We start from the raw sequence: 24493 nt of genomic DNA on the forward strand, positions 1-24493 counted from the left end.
GGGCCTTCTCTGTGGTCGGCCCTAAGCTCTGGAACACTCTGCCGCTCCATGTTCAAACTGCTTCCACAGTGGAGTGTTTTAAGTCTCGTCTTAAGACCCACTTTTATTCTTTGGCTTTTAACACTACGTGAGTTGTGTTGTCCTCTGTGTTTTTTATACACTTTGATTTTTATTTTACTGTTTTAATTGATTTTACCTTTTAAAATAGTTTTTAATCATATTTGTTTTTATATTGTTTTTATTGGTTTTATTTTTATTCATTTTTTGTTTTATTCAGTCATTGGTGGAGCATAATATTGTTTTTAACATGGCTGTGCAGCACTTTGGAAACTTTATTGTTGTTTAAATGTGCTATATAAATAAAGTGGATTGGATTGGATTGGGTTGACTAATCATTGAGGTCACTAACATGCATCATTTTGCCGGCTGAGTAGTTTTTTTGTAGATCAACTTGTTTTGCACTCAGTTGTTCTTCTCTGACTCTCTGTGGGATTCCAACAGTGTCACTGTACTTAAATGTCTGTTTGTGGCTGCAGTGGATGGATGTTTGCTGGAGTGTAGCCAGACCCGTTCTGACAGTCTGCACTATGTTCATAGAGCTACAATAACAATGTGTGCTCATGAGTGTCATCATGCATGTTGTCAATGTGCAAAGTAGACAAGAATGACTTATTTCTCATTTGTACATACTCAAATTAAGTTTATTGTAAGCCACAGTTTCAGAATTGGGCCCTCTCACATTTATATAGTTAATATTTCACATGCGCTTTAGTGGGTTTGGTCCATCTGTAAATGCTAGTTTAAGCAAGCAACTTGTTTTTATGTCAACATTACATTGTACAGGAGTAGAATTGTCTCAAATGTAATGCTTAAAGTCACAAAGTAGTTATTTTCATAAGATGATTATTTATAAATCAATCAAAAAGTGTCAAACAGTTATGAGTTCTAATACACACAGAGTTTAGTGAGCACAATACCAGACTTTTACAAAACTGGGAAAGTTGTGGTCAGTACCATCACTTCACATCCACTTTGACAATTTCCTAAGTGTTCTGTTTATTCCTGTTTTACAAAGTAGAGCTGGAAATCTGAGGGTACTCCAAAATACAATATGCAATTATATGGCGCAGACAGGCCCTATCTTCCAACAGTAAAGAATCCTTTAAAAAAAAATCCAGACTCCAGATCAACACCCAAACGTAATCAATTCCTGACATTTCATGAACGTTTTATCAAAATACCTTTTGAGTTATGTTGCTAACTAACTACAAAGCATACAAACAAACCCCAGCGAGTTATGTTGCTAACTAACTACAAAGCATACAAACAAACCCCAGCGAGTTATGTTGCTAACTAACTACAAAGCATACAAACAAGCCCCAGCGAATACATAACCCTTTGTCAGAGGTAATTAATGGAAAGTTAAATAAAATTGGCCTGTCCACGCATGTTTGTTTTGTTTGTTTGTCGCTTCCAAACAGGCTGCAAGAAAGAGAGAACCTTTTGTCAGACATCCACTGTTTTTGTCTCTGTGAATGGTGGCGGGGCAGCTAGCATACACACACACACACACACACACACACACACACACACACTGCAAAGTTTAGCCTTGTACTGTAAACTTAAAGGGGAACTGCACTTTTTTGGGGGATTGTCAGGTTCAAACACCGGTGACATCTATTAGACAAGACAAGAAGCAAAGACATCAAACAGAGACAGGATTCAATTTAGCTCATGAGGAGAGCGCCTGGACCTGTACCCTTGTACAGTGTCTTCCCACGCTCTGACGAGGGAGTTCCATGCCTCTACTTTTATTTGGGCCTTTTTTGGTTACATAGCATTACATTATATCACGCAGCTGCTCCTAAGGGGAGGTGGTCATAAAAATCTGTTGCACTCGGTCATAAAGAGTTCACGGTGTCAGGTCCTGCTTCCTCTGCTTTGTAGATTTTGGGTCAGGACAAGGTCTTTCCTGTGGCTGTCAATAGATCAAAGAAACCGACCTCATCGCATACAGTGGAGTTTTATAAGCCTTTTGCTTAATAAGATGGAAGACAGCTTTTGTCTTCTCGCAGGGGACCTTACCTCTATGGAACACAAAGTTGTGTGATAACTTTTATACAATTATTCTGACAGGAATTTTACTGATCGTCCACAATCATTATGAGAGACAAGAAGACAAAAGTTTTTACTTTTTTTGTCTAACATATACAGATCAGCTTGTTCTAGGCGGCTAGCAATGCAGCTAATGGGACCAATCAATTCTACTTCTTAATCACTTAAAAACTGCATCAAAAACCTGTCAACAATTCTTCATTTACATTCTCTAACTCGTATAATAACCAAGCTGTAGCGACATTATTGCAAGAGCAAACTCAAAGCGCTTTGACACTATTTACACACACACACACACACACACACACACACACACACACCCACCCCAATGGCGGGAGCTGCCATGCACAACCCTAACCACGACCCATCAGGAGCAAGGGTGAAGTGTCTTGCTCAAGGATACAACGGACGGGACGAGGTTGGTAGAAGGTGGGGATTGAACCAGGAACCCTCAGGTTGCTGGCACGGCCACTCTGCGCCACGCCGACCCTAGATAAGCTAGCTTCTACAACAACACCAAATTCGTGACGAATGAGTGCTTTGAACTAGGGCTGGGCGATATCGCGTTTTTTAATATCGCAATATTTTTAGGCCATATCGCGATATACGATATATCAGGGGTGCCCATTACGTCGATCGTGAGCTACCAGTCGACCGCGGGGGGTGTGGCAGTCGATCTCGAGCCAGGCTTTTAAAAAAAATAGACCTAAAAATGAGTGATCATCAATCTTCACCAAGACGTCACTTAAATGACATTCACGGTACCGGAGGGTCTTGTGAGATGACGCTGGCTGCTGCAAGATCATTATTATGAAAATATGACCGAGAGGAAGGCGAGAAACACTTTTTATTTCAACAGACTCTCGCACCGTACCTTCCGTCAAAACTCTAAAGGCCGACTGCACATTTCCTATCTTCACAATAAAAGCCCTGCTTCATGCTGCCTGCGCTAACTAAATACAGAGTCTCGGAAAACTGGCGTGCACAAGCGATCCCTCAGAAAGCTGGCGTGCACATCACTTGTGCACGCCAGCTTTCCGAGACTCTTATTTTGTTAGCGCAGGCAGCATGAAGCAGGGCTTTTATTGTGAAGATAGGAAATGTGCAGTCGGCCTTTAGAGTTTTGACGGAAGGGACGGCGCGAAAGTCTGTTGAAATAAAAAGTGTTTTTCTCGCCTTCCTCTCTGTCATTTTTTCATAATAATGAACTGGCAGCAGCCAGCGTCATCTCACAAGACCCTCGGGTGCCGTGAATGTCAATCAAGCAAGCTACGGAATTTGCCGCCAATGTTTTTCTTGTAAAGTGTATGGAAGCTGGATGAATTAGATGCCAAAAACCAACCACTTTCATGTGGTATTGTACAGAAAGGACAACTTTTTTTCTCCTCCATTTGAAAATGTGGGCGTTATCATTATTACTGTCTGATTCCAATCAATGCAAGTCATCAGAATCAGGTAATACACCAACTTATATTCTTGTCTTTGTGAAAGAAAGACATCTATATGTGTTACACATGCTTGTATTATCATTAAACACATTTAACTTGTTTACAAAAATGTCTCTTTCATAAATAAATAAATATAAATGATATATATAAATGAGGTAGATCCCCTCGAGTTGGTCAATTGAAAAGTAGCTCGCCTGCAGAAAAAGTGTGGGCACCCCTGCGATATATATTACGATATTTTGCCTTGGCCTTGAATGAACACTTGATACATATAATAACAGCAGAATGATGAGTCTGTGTCTACATTCAAACATTCTTCTTCATACTGCATTCATATATGCTACTTTTACACTTTCATGCAGAGAGGGAAATCACAACTAAGTCAATTGACCAAAAGTGTATTTATTAAAGTTATTAAGCAATGGCACAAACATTCAAGTCATTTCCAAAACATAACTTGCAAGATTGTCGGAGACATTTTAAGTGTCAAATAAAAATGAGCTGAATAATAGTAAATCAAATGGTATTTCTCCATCACTATGTGGTAGGTTACTACGGACATTATAAAAATTTTTTTATCTCTAGCGAGTGACTTTTCAAATGATGCTACATATTAGCAGTAATGCTACTCTTTATAGCAACACTTTTCCCCCCCACACTTGACAAATTACGGTTGTCTGCCGCATTGTCGGCAGTAAGTCGAACACATTTCCAGTGAGGGTTGGACTCCGCCAAGGCTGTCCTTTGTCACCGATTCTGTTCATAACTTTTATGGACAGAATTTTTAGGCGCAGTCAAGGCGTTGAGGGGTTCCGGTTTGGTGACCGCAGGATTAGGTCTCTGCTTTTTGCAGATGATGTGGTCCTGATGGCTTCATCTGTCCGGGATCTTCAGCTCTCACTGGATCAGTTTGCAGCCGAGTGTGAAGCGACCGGAATGAGAATCAGCACCTCCAAGTCCGAGTCCATGGTTCTCGCCCGGAAAAGGGTGGAGTGCCATCTCCGGGGTGGGGAGGTGACCCTGCCCCAAGTGGAGGAGTTCAAGTACCTAGGAGTCTTGTTCACGAGTGGGGGAAGAGTGGATCGTGAGATCGACAGGCGGATCGGTGCGGCGTCTTCAGTAATGCGGACGTTGTACCGATCCGTTGTGGTGAAGAAGGAGCTGAGCCGGAAGGCAAAGCTCTCAATTTACCGGTCGATCTACGTTCCCATCCTCACCTATGGTCATGAGCTTTGGGTTATGACCGAAAGGATAAGATCACGGGTACAAGCGGCCGAAATGAGTTTCCTCCGCCGTGTGGCGGGTCTCTCCCTTAGAGATAGGGTGAGAAGCTCTGCCATCCGGGAGGAACTCAAAGTAAAGCCGCTGCTCCTTCACATGGAGAGGAGCCAGATGAGGTGGTTCGGGCATCTGGTCAGGATGCCACCCGAACGCCTCCCTAGGGAGGTGTTTAGGGCACGTCCAACCGGTAGGAGGCCACGGGGAAGACCCAGGACACGTTGGGAAGACTATGTCTCCCGGCTGGCCTGGGAACGCATCGGGATCCCCCGGGAAGAGCTAGACGAAGTGGCTGGGGAAAGGGAAGTCTGGGTTTCCCTGCTTAGGCTGTTCCCCCCGCGACCCGATCTCGGATAAGCGGAAGAAGATGGATGGATGGATGTTCGACATATTCCCACTTGAAGCCGAACCACCGCCAGACGATGGAAACCCTGCCGTTTTTATTGGGAATTAAGTCTTCCTTCATTTGTTACCAGGGCCGCACCATCTTTCTCTCATACGGTTACGTTAGCAGCTAACGTTAGCCACGCCGCTACCTCTCTGCTGGGCGAGGGTGTGTATGTGACGTGTGAGGTGACAGTTTGTGACGTGTGTAAGAATGTGCGCCTGCTTGTCTGAAGGAGACACAGGAAAGAGCGAGGAGAGCCTGTAGTGTAAGGCCCGCAGCTAAAAGTCCTGCATGTGAACGTATAATCGAATATTACGATAGTCATTTTCAATATCGCACAGAGACAAATCCTGTATATCGTATATATATCGCCCAGCCCTACTTTAAAGACTTTAACAGATGTATAGATGGAACTGCTTTACAGTGCAATTCATTAGAACGGGACTCTCGCTGCTGTGTTGGATCCGCTTTGGACTGGACTCTCGCGACTGTGTTGGATCCATTATGGATTGAACTTTCACAGTATCATGTTAGACCCGCTCGACATCCATTGCTTTCCTCCTCTCCAAGGTTCTCATAGTCATCATTGTCACCGACGTCCCACTGGGTGTGAGTTTTCCTTGCCCTTATGTGGGACTACCGAGGATGTCGTAGTGGTTTGTGCAGCCCTTTGAGACACTAGTGATTTAGGGCTATATAAGTAAATATTGATTGATTGATTGATTGATTATTGCGCAGAGCAATCAAAATTACAGTTTGTCTTTTAAATTAGTCGACTATTTGAAAAAATAGCCATTAGTGGCATCACTGTTCTTCACTTTTTACTTTTTCTACCGATTCACTGGCGGACTTTGAAGGCTTTTCCATGACTCGATTCCATTCCTTTACTAGATGAAGTCATTTAGCTCCGAGGAGGTGGCGGTTTTTGTTTGCTTCTGTGAGCATTAGACGTTCTCATTAGCTTTTTGGTGGGCTCCTATAAAATGTTCCAGTCTCCCTCATAACATTCCAGGATGTCTTTTACCCTCCATATAGTCTGTATAAGCCTTTTGGCTGTCGTCCCGGCAGATTGTGGCTCCAGGAAGTTTTGGTTTTCCATGTTTAAATGGAAAGACAAACCTGTAAACGACAGCATCTCATAAAAAAACAAAGGCTTGGCAAGCATATCTTAAGGGCCAATATGATATAAGGCTGCGCCTATCCATTAATTTAGTTATTGTGCAAACTGTTGAGTAGTTTGTTCCTTTAATCGAGTAATTGGATAAAACGCCTTAGCCTCACCATGTATTTTAGCGAAAAAAAAGTTGAAATAAATGGGCAGTAAGGTGGAAACGGGGTTAGTGCATGTGCCTCACAATACGAAGGTCCTGAGTTGTCCTTAATAAATGATTTTTCTGCTTAACATATTGTTCACCTTCAGTTTTTTTCGTAATGATAGCACATCATTAACATTGAAATGTTCCTTTTAAACTTGTTTGCATTAGTAAAAATTGACGAACAACAGCACACAGATCACACCACCGCTCTTGTATGCGCAGTGCGAAACTATGTCCGGGTATTTTAAGTTCAGGACACTCAATATTGTTCGTTTTTTGTCAATTTTTCATTGGTTACACTCATTAAATGATTAATCAATGCAACATTATATAAACCAAAGCTATTAAAAAAAAAAAAATCTAATCGATTTCATCTGATTAATCTTTTACTGCCCTATTACTCTATAAATAAAACGTATGTAACTTAAAATAGTTTGTGTACAGCTTCCTGGTGCCAACTAATTGTCATTTACAGCGGGTGGTGAATCTGCACAGTGACTCTAAAGCAGGGGTGTCAAACATATGGCCCGTGGGCCAGATCAGGTCTTATCCGGCCCGCCTGATGAGTTTGCCAAGTATTAAAATGAGTTGCATTTTTTTTTTTTAATGAAAGAAAGTGCTGTTCTGAATGTGTCCACTGGATGTGGGCTCTACCGAGGATGTTGTTGTGGTTTGTACAGCCCTTTGAGACACTGGTGATTTAGGGCTATAAAAATAATCATTGATTGATCGATTGATGTCACAATAGCAATTCTGTTAGGACCAGTAAGAGGTACAAAGTAAAGCGTGGAAACTTAAAACCTGCCGTTTTGTGTCTTCCGCTTCAAACACATCGTTATTTGGCACCTTTACTCCCCAATAATGTCTTTGTGTAAGTTTTAGGAATAGACGCTAGTATCTTGTGTACTCGGATAATCAACTTTTGCCTTGAAAATAATTTTTTTGTCTTGAAAATCAACTTTTACATTGAAAATCCTTTTTTGTCTTGAATATGCCTCGTTGTCCTCTTTTTTTCCATAATAATAACATTAATTTAAATAATAGATGGGTAAAACTCTTTTCTGTACACCCAAAACGGTTCGGAATATCACAGCCACTAGAGGCGGCACATGGACCAAACCGGTGAAATAAGGTGTTCTACCAATGGGTTCTAGGATTACCGCCACAACAGGCGCCAACTAAGGTATGAAAATATTGTGAGAAAACTTAACCCTTTTGAAAAGTTTTACCTCCTATTCTCACGGTTTGTTGAGTTAACTCTGGATTGATACGTGGACATGACAAAGGAGGTGTTTGATACCTCAAAGAGTTTACATGTTGTGTTTTTTGTTCAATCCCAGAAAGACTGTGACTTAAAGTTGAATCCTGGCTTTGTAAATAAACGTCTAAACTCATTGTGTTTTTGAAACTGCACCAATTTCCTCAAAATTTTCAACAATCTTGAAGTGTTTTTCCCAGAGGAAATTTTGTGATTTGTACGTTTTCACAATGTGCTTGTTCTATTTTTGGCCAAAGTAAAACAAAGTAAACAACCTGGAGTTGTCTTTATTTTGAAGTTATCATGCCATGATTTTACCATTCCGGCCCACTTGGGAATGGATTTTCCTCCATGCGGCCCCTGAGCTAAAATGAGTTTGACACCCCTGTTCTAAAGTTTATGCAGGTTTCATTTCTACAACAGTTTCCCTCACATTGAGATATTGCGTAAACAACAACAAACTTAGTCAAGTGATGGACCGCTCGCCTGTATCGATTGGGGACATCTCTACGCTGCTGATCCGCCTCCGCTTGAGATGGTCTCCTGTGGACGGGACTCTCGCGGCTGTCTTGGATCCGCTTTGAACTGAACTCTCGCGGCTGTGTTGGAGCCACTATGGATTGAACTTTCACAGTATCATGTTAGACCCGCTCGACATCCATTGCTTTCGGTCCCCTAGAGGGGGGGGGTTGCCCACATCTGAGGTCCTCTCCAAGGTTTCTCATAGTCAGCATTGTCACTGGCGTCCCACTGGATGTGAATTCTCCCTGCCCGCTGGGTGTGAGTTTTCCTTGCCCTTTTGTGGGTTCTTCCGAGGATGTTGTAGTCGTAATGATTTGTGCAGTCCTTTGAGACATTTGTGATTTGGGTCTATATAAATAAACATTGATTGATTGATTCTCAAATATTGTCTGCTACACCCCCTTTAGGAAGAAAGTAATATTTCACACCCACTCGCCCACTCTCCATCATGATTATTACATGTACGAAACCCAAAACCAGGAAAGTTGGCAAGTTGTGTAAATCGTGAATAAGAACAGAATACAATGATTTGTCCAGAGGACAAAACGTCCACAGTTTCCAAAAACAATTAGAATGTGGACTTGTCAGACCACAGAACGCTTTTCCGCTTTGCATCAGTCTATCTTAGATGAGATCGGGCCTAGCGAAGCCGGCGGCGGTTCTGGGTGTTGTTGATTAATGGCTTTCGCTTTGCATAGTAGAGTTTTAACTTGCACTTACAGATGTAGTGACGAACTGTAGTTACTGACAGTGGTTTTCTGAATTGTTCCTGAGCCCATGTGGTGATATCCTTTACACACTGATGTCAGTTTCTGGTGTAGTACCGTCTGACGGACCGAAGGCCACGGGCATTCAATGGTGGCTTTCAGCTTTGCCGCTTACGTGCAGTGATTTCCTTAGATTCTCGGAACCTTTTGATGCTATTACGGACTGTAGATGGTGAAATTCCTTGCAATAGTTGGTTGAGAAATGTTGTTCTTAAACTGTTTGACAATTGGTTCACGCAATTGTTGACACAGTGGTGACCCTCGCCCCTTCTTTGTTTGTGAATGACTGAGCATTTCGTAGAAGCTGCTTTTATACTCCATCATCAATCAATCAATCAATCAATGTTTACTTATATAGCCCTAAATCACTAGTGTCTCAAAGGGCTGCAAAAACCACTACGACATCCTCGGTAGGCCCACATAAGGGCAAGGAAAACTCATACCCAGTGGGACGTCGGTGACAATGATGACTATGAGAACCTTGGAGAGGAGGAAAGCAATGGATGTCGAGCGGGTCTAACATGATACTGTGAAAGTTCAATCCATAATGGATCCAACACAGTCGCAAGAGTCCAGTCCAAAGCGGATCTAACACAGCAGCAAGAGTCCCGTTCACAGCGGAGCCAGCAGGAAAACATCCCAATTAGCCTGTTCACCTGTGTAAAGTTCCAAATAAGTGTTTGATGAGCATTCCTCAACTTTCTCAGTCTTTTTTGCCAATTGTGCCAGCTTTTTTGAAACAAATTCCAAATGAGCTATTATTTGCAAAAAAATGTCCTTTTACCATTTCGAACGTTAAGTATCTTGTCCATGCAGTCTATTCAATTGAATATAAGTTGAAAAGGATTTTCATAACATTTTATTCTGTTTTTATTTACGATTCACACAAAGTGCCAACCCCGCCTTCTGCCCGATTGTAGCTGAGATAGGAGTCAGCGCCCCCCGCCACCCCAAAAAGGGAATAAGCGGTAAAAAATGGATGGATGGACAACGTGCCAACTTCACTGCTTTTGGGTTTTGTATAGGGATGCACCAAAATGAAAATTTGTGGCCGAAACCGAATAAAATTTGAGCGCTTGGCCGAAGGCCGAATACCAAATACCGAATACCGAATAATAAATGCAGTTTTTCACAACTTTTTTATATTGCATAAATAGCCTAGAATACATTTTTAGACATGTTTTTCAAATAAAGTACATTTTTATTGAATATTGACATTTTTAAATATTCCAGTAGCCTTTGCTTTTCAAAAAAAGCACAGTTTTTCATTTATATTAGGCCTTCAAACAAAACATGCATTCCAAAAAAAAAAATAAAGTGCATTAAAGTGGATAAACCCACAACAAATGAATTATTGTCCTTTTGGCAAAAGTCTGCTTAGCCACAGTAGATATGCTAATAATGTAAACAGAAGGCTCAAGTAAATCTCAATTAAGTGTGTGCTTGTAACCTCTTACACTTATACAGGTAGCCTACACAACAGGCTAATAATGTAAACAGAAGCCCCACTAAATCTCAATTAAGTGTGTGCTTGTAACCTCATACACTTATACAGGTACACAACATATCCCAGGCCAGAACAGATTTGTCAATAACAGTACTTCAGCTTCAGAATAAAAAGAAGGAAACTAACTATGTATAAAACAATTTAAATTTAACACTGCACGTTGGTTGATTGCGTCACCGCGTCAAAAAATTGCGTCTTTGCGTCACACGCCACTATTCGGCCTTGCTTTTAACTCATTCCACCGAAGGCCGAATGTGGCTTTTTTTTGCCATATTCGGCCGAATATATTCGGTTACCGATTAATCGGTGCATCTCTAGTTTTGTATCATTTGTCTATAAAATAGTTATACCTCTGCATACTCTTGTAAGCTTATTAACATTGACGTCTCCCCCCGTGGTTACAGTGAAGAAGAGCGCTACATCCTCTTCATCATATTCTGGTACGGCAACAAAAAGCTGGATCCCTAACCCGCTTCCCCCACCTAGACCAATACCCCTCATCTGCTTTTCTTTGAATGACTTATTAGCAGTTTCCAGTGCTTGCAAGTCACATCTAATGAATCACTGTAAGTACTTTTAATAAGGATTAGCGCACACAAAGCTGCGTCTGGTGCTGGACTTGAATATGTGTCAGCCGAGTGGCTCCCTGATTTTCTGTATAGGTCCAAAGAATGTACGCTTGTTTGGCTGCTTGCTCTGCGACTGAATGAACACTCTCTGCAATCTCTTGTGAAGGAGCGCGAGATCTCCAATTCGCCTCTTCTCGCTCGCTTCTGTTATTACCACGGAGAGTAGTGGGGGTTGGAGAATGTAAGGCCGTCGTGGAGATGCTTGAATCTTTGTGTTTCTGCAGGCTTCTTTCCTTGTCTCTCTATTATTGATATGGGGCCTAACCTTTGTCTGGCTCGCTTCCCCTAGCCAAGCATTGACCATGCACGCGGCGTGTGAGAGCGCCTCTTCGCCCTCCAGCGTTACTGCATTTTTGCTTCTCGGTCAACCTCAGCTTGGAGATGATACCAGATAACACTGCGCTGAGATGCCGGTTTCTTAACATGTGCAAAATCTGTGTGATTTTGCGTCCTCTTGGTTACGTGGAGTGCAAATCTTCATTTTAAAACTTCTTTCTCGTCATGAGACTTTTGAGTGGGTAAGGGTTTCCGTGGCAACTGTTCCTGCCATCTGTGTGCTGTATGTTGTGCGAATGTTGGCTAATATAGCAGCATAGCATAAGTATGGCACGGCATGTGGTTTGAAATACTCTGTTTCAGTTGTTTTTTTTTCTGCAAGGAAGTGATTAGAGGAGACTGAATACTCTCAAAGTATTTCCCTCTCCTGCAGTAGACATATTGTCTCAAATAATTGCTGGAGGCCATGATTGCAGCAAACCTGTTAGATTTAAATCCAATTCAATGTTTATCATCCATCCATCCATCCATCCATGTTATACCGCTTATTCCCTTTCGGGGTCGCGGGGGGCGCTGGCTCCTATCTCAGCTACAATCGGGCGGAAGGCAGGGTACACCCTGGACAAGTCGCCACCTCATCGCAGGGCCAACACAGATAGACAGACAACATTCACACTCACATTCACACACTAGGGCCAATTTAGTGTTGCCAATCAACCTATCCCCAGGTGCATGTCTTTGGAGGTGGGAGGAAGCCGGAGTACCCGGAGGGAACCCACGCATTCACGGGGAGAACATGCAAACTCCACACAGAAAGATCCCGAGCCTGGATTTGAACCCAGGACTTCAGGACATTCGTATTGTGAGGCAGACGCACTAACCCCTCTTCCACCGTGAAGCCCTCAATGTTTATCAATCAATGTTTATTTATATAGGCCTAAATCACAAGTGTCTCAAAGGGCTGCAGAGGCCACAACGACATCCTCGGTTCAAATCCCACATCAGGGCAGATTAATGTTTGATAAAAGTCCCAAATTATTATTTTTCTTTTTCAAATTTAAATATGTGGTTTAATGGAATTATAGCTTTTATTACCAAAAATGTTTGTTACAGTAATTGTCAACGGTGTTATTTTTTGACGGCAGTTTTCAATTTAATTTTAGTCAGTCTTCTGATTGTCATTATGTAGTAATCTAAATTCATTTAGTTTTAGAAAAAAATAGTGAACAACATAAGGAGATAACGTCCGCAGGAACCTACCACATAGAGATGTGATTTCCTATTATGCAGCTCATTTTTATTTGACAGTTATTGAAATATGTATATTGTGTGACATCATGCACAAAAGTGCACTTTTTTTGTTTTAAACTATTGTAGTGGCGTTCTGTACAAAAAGTGCACTTTTATTTAGTGTTTTGATATGTCATCTTAGTGACATCATGCACAAAAGTGCACTCATAGCTGGTTTTAAAATGTCTCTGACAATCTTGCACTTTCTGTTTTGAAATGACATGAATGTTTGTGCCACTGCTTAATAACTGTTTCATAAATACACTTTTGGTCAATGACCTAGTTGTGGTTTCCCTCTCTGCATGAAAGTTTAAAAGTAGCATTTATTAATGCAATATGAAGAAGAATGTTTGAATGTAGACACATGGAATCATCATACTGCTGTGATTATATGCATCAGGTGTTCATTTAAGGCTAAGGCAAAATATGGAGATATATATCGTGTATCGCTATATGGCATAAACATATCAAGATATTAAAAAAAGGCCATATCGCCCAGCCCTACTTGGTACCTCTTTTTGTGTATTTGGGATCTCCGTAAACCCCAAAAATTTGAATTAAAACCATATTTCTAAAACAATCTTGCCTTCTTTCAGACTTGCTCAAATGAGCTGTTTGGATTTTGTCACCATGTTGACTTATTTTGCCTTAGTTACGTCAGCAGATATATCCATATATGATAGAGGTTTACCTGATGAGCTTTGAGTGAGTCTGCCATTTGTATTCAGTTGTAGTTTATACAGTAGTTGCAGTGACTAAGTTTCCTATTTTTCCTTCCCAGTTTTTGCACTGGTAGTAATGTGTTTTTCTTTTTTGTTTTTGCAGCCTCTTGCCTTCTTCAGTCATGATGTAGACTCGGCCAGCGCCGTGATGCTTCAGGTGGAACGCTCTGTGACGAGCAGCAGCGACTGATTCTCTCTCCTTCGGTACACCACACACCTGCCTCTCTATGTCTCCCCCGATTGGCTGGAAGTGCCATGTCGTCCGCCAGACCCCCTGCGGCCCTGCCCCTTAAGAAGGGAAGGAAACTGGAGAAATTAGAGGTGATGGCTGAGCCGGTTCAGGCCACCAATGAGGAGCTGAGAAGCAAAATGATGGACATCCAGATCGAGCTTCAGCAGGAGCGTGGCAAGGTAGGAAAGCACAGTGACAAAAGATATGCAATACGATATTATTAATGTTATCATACTTTTTGGTCTATTTAGACTACCATATTTTTCGGACTGTAAGGTGCGCTTAAAATCCTTTCATTTTCTCAAAAATCGACAGCGCGCCTTATAACCCGGTGCGCCTAATGTAGGGCATAGTTCTGGTTGTGCTTACCGACCTCGAAGCAATTTTATTTGGTACATGGTTTAATGAAAAGTGTGACCAGTAGATGGCAGTCACACACAAGATACACATGTAGAATGCAAGATGAAACCAGTAAACAACACCAAAACTTAATTTATGTTCCATTGAGAATATAGAACATTGATTGATTGAGACTTTTATTAGTAGATTGCACAGTACAGTACATATTCCCTACAATTGACCACTAAATGGTAACACCCCAATACATTTTTCAACTTGTTTTAAGTCGGGCTCCACGTTAATCAATTCATGGTATTACACACGGCACTCAAAGATCTGTCAAAATGTTTTTGGTACGACTTCGGTAAGCTATGACGTTGCAGCGCTTGATGGATTGTCGGCGCGTTAAACATACAAGTATTATTATGGTGCGTGTGTAAGGACCGCAAATAGGCACCTGGTAGCAGACATATTACCTAGAGCAGTGTTTTTCAACCTTTTTTGAGCCAAGGCGCATTTTTTTTCATTGAAAAAATCCCGAGGCACACCACAGGCAGAAATCATTGAAAAATGAAACTCAGTAGACAATAAAAAGTCGCCGCAATTGTTGGATGTGAATTTAAAGCATAACCAAGCATGTATCACTATGGCTCTTGTCTCAAAGTAGGTGTACTGTCATGACCTGTCACATCACGACATGGCTTATTTTGAGTTGTAGTGTTTTAGTTCTTGTCCTGCGCTCCTATTTTGGTGACTTTTCCTGTTGCAATTTTATGTCTTCCTTTGAGCGCTATTCCCCGCACCTGCTTTCTTTTAGCAATCAAGAATATTTAAGTTGTTGCTATTTTTTTCTGTGTGGACATTGTCATGTATGGATGTACTTTGTGGACGCCGTCTCTGCTCCACACGCTGTAAGTTTTTGCTGTCGTCCAGCATTCTGTCTTTGTTTACTTTTGTAGCCAGTTCACTTTTAATTTCGTTCGACATACCCATCCCTAAGCTTTAATGCCCTTTCTTAGGCACAGTTAACTTTTGTTTATTTTTGGTTTAATCATTAGATACCTTTTTACCCGCACACCGCCTCCGGCTGTCGTCTGCTTATTGTGGTCACGACAAACCATCGTCTCACACAACGTGTTCCCAACATCTACAAAGCAATTAGCTACTGGCTTCCACCTACTGATATGGCAGGGGTGCCCATTACGTCGATCGCGAGCTACCAGTCGACCGCGGGGGCTGTGTCAGTCGATCTCGAGCCAGGCTTTTAAAAAAAAAATAGACCTAAAAATTAGTGATCATCAATCTTCACCAAGACGTCACTTAAATGACATTCACGGTCTTTCTTGTCTTTGTGAAAGAAAGACATCTATATGTGTTACACATGCTTGTATTATCATTAAACACATTTAACTTGTTTACAAAAATGTCTCTTTCATAAATAAATAAATATAAATGATATATATAAATGAGGTAGATCCCCTCGAGTTGGTCAATTGAAAAGTAGCTCGCCTGCAGAAAAAGTGTGGGCACCCCTGTGATATGGTATAACATGGTTACTGTGCCGAGGTCAAGACAGCACTGACACTCAACAACACATTATTTGCAGATTATAATTACTGGTTTGCAAAAAATATATTGTAACCCAAATAGGTGAAACTGCATAATGTCCCACGGCACACTGGTGTACCGCGGCACAGTGGTTGAAAAACAAGGACATAGAGTTTTTTTTTTTCACAAAAACAAAACCCAAAACCAACTTTTCTTACCTTCTGGTACCTGCTGATGTTTATTTTGGATATGCATAAGTCCAGGAAAGGTGAGCGCGTCCGTCATTGTAGTCTGTGACGATTACGTAGTCATAAGCTGCTTCTTTTGCTCTACCTTCTTATGTGGCATTCATCTTCCGCTCTTGCCATTTCTAATATAAAGTAGCGTAAAGTTCTTACTTATATCTATCAGTAGACTAGCTATCAAAGTGCTAATAACTGTAGTTGGTTTACATCATTCAACTTTAAAACTTTAATTAGTACAGGGTTCCGGTTGGACTGTTTTTGACGGGACACATTTCCGTTGTTGTTGCACTAGTGAGGCACAGATGAGAAGATGCTGCTTCGTTATTGATTGAAGTAAAGTCTGAATGTCATTAAAACAGTTAGCTCCATCTTTTGACACTTCTTCCACTCCCGTCCTTGCACGCTACACCGCTACAACAAAGATGACGGGGAGAAGACACTGTCGAAAGTGAGCCACGTAAATAAGTCCGCCCACAAAATGGCGCATAGTGAAGAGACGCTCAGAAAGCGACCTGAAAATGGGTCTGCGAAACATCATCTATGCAACACTTTCACCAAAGAACCACCATTACTTGTTATGTAGACCAGACGGAAGTGTTTTAATTTCAGAAATAAATCCTAATTTTAATTCGCCTTATAATCCGGTGCACCTTTTGTATGACAATAGACCTGAATAAACCCGCTCATCGGCAGTGCTCCTTTTCATCCGGTGCACCCCGTGGTCCGAAAAACACGGTACTTGTCACGAATAATGGAAAAGAGTTGTGTATTCCAGGTGTGCAAGCTACGCGAGCGCCTCCAGGAGCAGCGCCAGGCTCGGGAGCTGGAGCAGCACAAACACGCCGTAGCCATCACCGACCTGCGCGCCAAACTCCACGAGGAGAAGCTACGCGAGACGGCGGTGGCGCGTGAAGCCCTCGCAAGGCAGCATGAAGCCGAGCTGGCTAGGACGATAAAGATCCGGGACAACGAAGTCCAGAGACTCCAGGGATTGGTGAACGCCCTGAGGGACGGAGCGGCTGACAAGCTGAAAAACGCCCTTCTCGGCGAGGCTCGAGAGGAGGCCAGGAGAGCCTTTGATGGCGAGAGACTTAAGCTACAACAAGAGGTGTGAGCAGGAATACTGGTCTATGTTGTTGAGGAATGTGGAAGTTATGTACGCATTGAAAACAGGAAGCAGGGCGGAAGAAGTCTTCTGCCAAGCTATTGTTTCTCTGGTCGCCTGCTCAGAGAAACGAGGCTTCTCTCATGACAGCTCTTCAATGTGTTTGTTTACAAATGTGTAAATGTCCGCCCAACTTTCAGATCCAGGAATTGAAAGCAGGCAAGAAGCAGGCCGACGAGGCGCTGACCAACGCACTGCAAGCGGACAAAGCCAAAGCAGCTGATCTGAGGACAGCTTACCAGCAGCACCAGGATGAGGTGCATCGCATCAAACGCGACTGTGAGCGAGACATCCGTCGAGTGGTGAGGCGGAACACAAAAAATAAGCTTCTTTACATTTATTGGAACATCATCAGACAGCTTCTCACCTGGGTGGGTGTAGGAATCGGTGTAACTTGGCCTGTCGCCATCACGTCTCAACCTCGTCACTGCCACCACATTCTGGGGAGCAATAGACTACAGACTGTGGTGAAGTAGGCCGGCTTCGTTGGATGAAGAAGCCTACAACTTTTGGTTGTGTTTTACGCTCCATTTGCTTAATGGCGATATACGATATTTTTTCCCTAAAGTAAAAACCAAACAGTCCTAGTTACCTGAGATAAAAAAATAATGACTTACAAAGTCAAATTAATGACTTACTGTATGTAAGCGTTTCAAAAAAAGAGTTAAAAGTGGGACCACATGCTGACATATGCTCAACTCAACATGCTTAATTTATTACAGCATTTAGGAAGCCTGTAGTTGATTTTTATTATGTAAATGTTATATTTTTATCAACATGTGATAGCAGGGACCCTGCCATTCAAAACTAGGCTGCTACACTACTAATGATTAATGTAACTATAGCTGAAAAAATAGTACAATAGCAATAGGAGAGACTATTCATCCCTGAAAAGCATGGAGTTCATGTAGGCTTTATGATGCATTTACATTATTATATACACTATCAGAGACGGCTTCAGGAAACTCCTGATTTAACAGACAGGGCTTTGCTGGCCGTAACACACACACCAACGTTGCGCTAAAAGCTAATTAGCCTTCACCTTAAGGACTGCGAGCAAGCAGAGCTGCTGCTTATGTTTCTAGTACGTCAACGGGCTCATAGTGATGTTACTAGTAGTTGACCTGGAGGGGTTTATTATAATTTGGGAAGAGTCCGCTGCCCTATGCTCACCTTTCTGCTCAGTCCACCGAAGGAGCACTGATTACATGCGCTCTGAATACGCACTGCTGATTGGCTGTTACATGCGCTCTGAATACGCACTGCTGATTGGCTGTTACCGCTCTGCAGGTAACCAATCAGATGGTTCTGTGGGTGGGACAATGCTGGGTGTTGCAGAGACCTACTGACAAAGGTAGAACTAAGCGGAGCAGCTTGTTAAGACTTTATGTTAGGTGTTGGCTCTTTGTTGTTAAGGCGGCCGCCTCGGGAAACCTTGCCCTTTTACCGTGTGGAGTTTGTGTTGGTATTCGGAATTAAAATCCAGTTGCTTATTAACCACATAACTGCATTTTTCTAACAAAGAGGATTATGAATTTTTTTTTAAGAACAAGTCCCTTGTTCACAGAGCCTTCTGCTCGCTGCGGTCATTAAAGTTAAAGTATGCAGAGGACAAATTTCACCACACCTACTTCCCCTTGTTCACCCCCTGGGAGGTGAGGGCAGCAGCGGTGCTGCGCCCGGGAATCATTATTGGTGATTTAACCCACAATTCCAAGCCTGGATGCTGAGTGTCAAGCAGGGAGGTAACGGGTCCCATTTTTTATAGTCTTTGGTATGACTCGGCCGGGGTTTGAACTCACAACCTACCGATCTCAGGTTGGACATTATAACCACTACGCCACTGAGTAAGCCTTGTAGCCATAATGTAATTGTTACACTTGTCCTGCTGTTCGGTCCGGTGCAGACTGTAGTCGAGGAGCACAGGGAAGACGTTCCCTTCAAGGCCGATGTCATTTCAATGCCCTTTAATTGATAGTTTAACCTTGTAAAATTGTTCTGTCAAAGAACAGTTTAGTGTCAAGCTCACCTTCCTGAGTTTTTCTGTCATCCTTCACCGTAGATAGATGAGCTGAAGGCTAAAGACCGCGTGGTGTGTGCCCTGGAGAGAGAGCTGGGGATGCAGGCCGGCTACACCCAAAGGCTTCAGCTCCAGAAAGAAGCCCTGGATGAGCAGCTGGTTCACGTACGAGAGGCTGAGAGACACAACCATGGCAGCCCAAAGAGAGAGGTGGTGCCTAGGTTAGGGGACAGCACAGACCTCCTCAACAACCAAGTACATATAACTTCATTGATATCATTTGTACTTCAACTGTGTTTTTAAGACTGTTTTTTATGTAGTGCTGCTTTATTTGAGCCCAACAAATTAGTATTTCAGTCCTATTTAAATGACTGGGACATCTGTAATGATACAGCTATGCTAATACTCTATAAAGTCATAGTTGAGCAGCCATCCATCTCATGCTCCACTCTGTCACGCCCCTCTTCCCATCAACCTTCACCACCTGCCTGCATGCATGTCCTCCCCTTGTTCAGTTTGTGTTATCCTCCTCCTCCCCTCTGCCCCCTGCTTCCCAGGAAGCGGAGGAGCGTGACACGAGAAGGTTCCAGCTGAAGATAGCCGAGCTGCACTCCGTCATCAGGAAACTGGAGGACAGGAATGCGCTGCTGGCTGATGAGCGGAATGAACTTGTGAGGGCCGCGCATGCATGTTTGATACATTCACAAATACAGTCATTGACAACCGTAGCAGTATAAAGTACAACAGCGTTGCCTTCATGGTCCAGGTAAAGCGTGTGCGAGAGGCAGAGAGCCAGATGAAACCCATGTTTGAAAAGTCCAAGCGCCTTTCAAAGAAGAACGACGACCTCCTGCAAACGCTGCAGAGGATGGAGGAGAAACTCAAAAACTTGAGCCGTGAAAATGCTGAGATGGTGAGAACCTGTTTTTACTTTTTGTCTTTACATCAAACTCGTTATTATTCAGGGCGCAATTCTAGTTGCCTTCAGAGGGCCTCTTTTAACAATTAATATAAATGAATATGAACATATAATAGCCTCGTTGTTTACAAACATATTTATGGAATTGTTTGATTATTTTATTGTTTACAAACATATTGATGGATAACTTGGTTTGAAATCGTAAAGTCAAGGTGACAAGCAGATATTTGAGTTACCTGTTTGTGTTTAATAACCAAAAAAAGGCTTGGAATATTGTGTTGCATGATCAAATAATATTCAAGTTAAAAAAAATATGCAATTTTATGGCTCACATTTTTGCTGTCAAGAAAAAATATATATATATGTATGCATGTATGTACAGTTGTGGTCAAAAGTTTACCTACACCTGTGAAGGTTACAACGTCACGGCTGTCTTAAGTTTCCAGTAATTTCTACAACTCTATTATTTTTTTTGTGATGTAGTGATTGGAGCACATACTTGTTGGTCACAAAAAACATTCATGAAGTTTGCTTCTTTTATGAATGTATTATGGGTCTTTTATTATAATAAATGAATTATTATATGTCTTTATGTATAATATATATATATATACACACATATGTATGTATGTATACACACATATGTATGTATGTATGTATATATATATACGTATATATATATGTGTGTGTGTATGTATATACGTGTATATATATGTATGTAATGTGTGTGTATATATATGTATATATATATATATATATATACAATATCTCTCTCTTGTGTATATATATATATATATATATATATATATATATATATATATATATATATATATAAAAACAGAAATACTCTATTTATGTATGTATGTAATCAGTATTTCCAGCCTTCTTTCGCGGGCCACATAAAATGACTTGCAAGCCGGATCTTTGACACCTTGAGTTTGACACCTGTGTGTTAGGTCACTGATTCTCAAACTGTGGTACACCAAATAATCACTTAATTCCCGGTAGTTATTTAAACAGTGTTAGTGTGCAAACTGTGTGTCGTGTAACAATGGCAAAAAATATTCAATATACTTGTTAAATAAAACCTCTACCTTGTTTTTAATAATTACTTACGCCTACTTCTCCACTGTATTTTAATGTTGGTCATTTATGGTGGTACTTCGTGAGCCATGTTTTTCCCAAGGCGATAATTGGTGAAAAAGGTTTGAAAACCACTGCATTAGATAATCGATCAGTTCCAAGTTCTTGTAGAAATAATCACTGTCAAATTTTGCTTTAAATAGTTGGGAAATTGGTTATTTTGAACAAGGATGACCTCTAGCGGCTGTTTGAGGAAATGCATTATCAAAATCATCAGGGTTCTCCTTCTCCCTCCCCTTAGAAAGAAAGAGCTTCCTCCTCCCGTCCATCCTTCCCGCAGCAAACCCATCAACCCCAGCTAAAAAGGCCCAGCTCCCTAACAGACTTAAGCCACGCCCACGAGGAGCAAGAAGTCGAGTTTCTCAAACTCCAGATTACGGAGCAACGAGGCATCATCGATGAACTGACTCAGGTAAACATTTACTTTTAGATTTTTATCAAAGATGATTTGAAAATGCTTTTAGAAATTATAAAAATGACAATGAATTGACTGCCTTATTTATGTGCTGGATAGCAAATGTTAAAACTTTTTAGGAAATCTGCTTTACAATTCTTATACATTACAAGAGAGCACAAGGGATTTTTGATTTGTTAAATATTCCTCAAATTGAATAACATGGACCTTTGCTATATGGACTCAATTACCCTTTTCAAACCAAGACTCAAAACACACCTATCCTGACGGCGTATTTACGGTAAATTTTTAGCTATCTTTGTCGTTTTTATTCAATGATTTTTATTGTTTTTGTTGAGCAAAGTCCTTGAGTGCCAGGTGCCTTATGAGTAAAATGTATTATTATTATTAGTACTATAACAAAACCACATTATTTGATAGTTTATTGCCATTTTTCATATACAGCATCGATAAAAAATTTGGAGGCATAGCATGAGAAAGTGTCTCGAACCTGCGTGTTGATTATTCAACAAATACAGCAACATTGCACATATGTCCATCATGCATAAGACCTTAAATAGATAGAAACAAAAATGAATCATGGTTGGACTGTACTAATGAATCAAAAACGGTACTATACTCTGTTTAAAAAGTCCCGGTTCTCGGACATGACCTCACGTCATGACATTGCTGGTTTTACGAGCAGAGGAGCATGTTCGGCAGCGCACAACCACGGAGTACTTACAAGCAGACAGTGTGTAGACAGGAGAAGGAGGACGGACCAATTTTGGCTTAAAAAGTAAAGATGAAGGTGAAGTTATAGCACTGAAACACCCTAAGGAAGAGGTGTTTTAAAACATGGCTAGCTAGCTAGGAGCGAACATCCATCCGCAGTCGACAGTGTTTTAGCTACTTCTAAATCACTAATCCTGGCCTCCATGGCGACAACTAAAGAAAGTTTCCTACAAGCCTCCATGGGGCCCTAAGCAAAATTTGATTTTGGGCCCCTCTATTTCTGCCAATAATATTGATTGTTGATCATTCACACACCTACTATAAACTCATTGTGGCTCTGGCAGTGGTGTTTACATGATCCTATTGTCAGCCTGCCATATCTTTATAAATGACTTGTCATTTATAAAGATATGGGGAATCCTTTTTATTATCATTTTTTTTTTCTTTGTCGTGAAAAAGGGAGATTTTTGTGGTTGGTGCACTAATTGTGAGTGTATATTGTGTTTTTTATGTTGATTTAATAAAAAAAATATATATATAATATATATGTGTATATATATATATACATTTTTAAATAATAATGAATAAAAAATTATTCTGCGGCCCAGTGGTTGGGGACCACTGCTCTAAATCCAACATTATGTATTGTTCTAACTGATCTTTTTTGTAACACTGTTAGAGAATGAAGTGTACTTTTGTAATTATTTCCCCATATTTCTACACATAATAACTCAGATATGTAACACTAGTGAGCAGTAGAGAATATGAAGTGATTTTTGGTGTAGAACAATGGTTCCCAAACTTTTACAGGCTGACGCCCCCTTGGCTCCCCAGTGAATTCCTAGCCCCCCCCCACAGACACATATGGAAACAAACACCTCTTTCTTGATATTTGGTATGCTGCAATTTGAAAAGAGAAAGGTTAAACACAAATGTGTATTTCACAAATAAAACCCAATTTAGTAAACCAATTTATTTTTTAGCAGTTTTAACTGTTTCAGCAACATAGAATGGTAAATAAACATTCCACCAGTAACCTTCATTGTCTCACACTTAATATTAATGGGATGGATGTGCTTGGTGCAGGGACATAAGCTTCTCAACATCAGGCTGGAACTCACTAAGAAGAAGTCGTAGATCCCCGCGGTCAGTAATTTTTCAGTCGGTTTCTTTGCTTGGAAAGAAGCAAGGCGACTGCACTGAAGCCCCGTTCTACTAAATATGATGTTGGCGTGTGGTAACCGGACCCTGATGCGTCGTCCACTGACTCGTCCTGCTGCACGTGTTGTGTACAAATCGTCAAACAAACGTTCGAACTTCTGACTTCGACTTCGGACTGCCGCTCCCCTACCGCCCCCTTCTTCCTCAGCGCCCCCCCAGGGGGGCGGTACCGCCCACTTTGGGAACCACTGGTGTAGAACATTTAGCTTTATTCATTATTGACGTGTTTCTTGTTCCATCCACCCATCGTTTCTTTAATTTCTTCATCCAATTCTTCTTTCATTTATTTATTTTTTAAATTCATAGAGTATTTTTTTGTCGTACCCCTTCTTGATTCCCATCCTGTCCTATGTCCAGTCTCAAGTCTTGTTCCCAGTTGTGTACAGTCTCAAGTCTTGTTCCCAGTCGTGTCCTGTGTCGGCTGACGTTTCAGGATTTCAGTCTTTCCTTTAACTTTTGGCATGGCGGCAGGTCGATGACGTCAGTGCCTCTTGTGTCTTAACAGCAGTTGCTTTGGCGACTCGCGGCACTTATAACTTGTTTGTTTCAACAAATTCGTAACCTTTCGCCGTTCAGAGATCAATTTGAGGTATCAGCCAGTCAACTTGTATCACTCAGCACTTTAAAACAGCTGTAAACTCGCCGTAGCTTTTGGTTGCTAGGCAACCGCTTTGAATTGCGGTAAGACGCTGATGGCTTGCGTGTAACGGCTCTTCCAACTTGTCTTATTTCAGCGTATCAGTGCCTCTACACTGACCAAAATCAGGTGGAAGATGCCAGGTGACTCTCCTGTGGCTGTGATGGCAAATCAGTGGTCAAAAATCTTCAGACTTAACAAAAACTCCGGTAGCAAAAGCGGAGCCTTTTTCCTTGCGTCCTTTCTCATTGACAGGAAGTGTCATCTTGTCTCATCAGTCTTGTACATATTAGTCTTTAATTACTAGTCTATATTGTTAGTTAATTGTTCATATTTAATGTTTACTTTGTACAAAGAGAGCGCAGTCTACTGAAGTTAA

General features: G+C 41.5%; 1 protein-coding gene across 1 annotated transcript in view; it reads left to right on the plus strand.

Moving 5' to 3' along the window:
- Positions 1 to 24493, plus strand: part of jakmip1 (janus kinase and microtubule interacting protein 1) — a 65103-nt gene that overhangs the window by 9742 nt on the left and 30868 nt on the right. Inside the window, exons 2-8 of the mRNA XM_061899781.1 lie at positions 13620 to 13927; positions 16656 to 16988; positions 17186 to 17347; positions 19108 to 19320; positions 19581 to 19736; positions 19832 to 19978; positions 21369 to 21539. Coding sequence (XP_061755765.1) covers positions 13772 to 13927; positions 16656 to 16988; positions 17186 to 17347; positions 19108 to 19320; positions 19581 to 19736; positions 19832 to 19978; positions 21369 to 21539 — 1338 coding nt within the window. The 5' untranslated portion in view covers positions 13620 to 13771. The remainder of the gene's footprint in view (positions 1 to 13619; positions 13928 to 16655; positions 16989 to 17185; positions 17348 to 19107; positions 19321 to 19580; positions 19737 to 19831; positions 19979 to 21368; positions 21540 to 24493) is intronic.

Source organism: Nerophis ophidion, linkage group LG05 (assembly GCF_033978795.1).
Source record: "Nerophis ophidion isolate RoL-2023_Sa linkage group LG05, RoL_Noph_v1.0, whole genome shotgun sequence".
In the NCBI taxonomy this organism is placed as follows: Eukaryota; Metazoa; Chordata; class Actinopteri; order Syngnathiformes; family Syngnathidae; genus Nerophis; species Nerophis ophidion.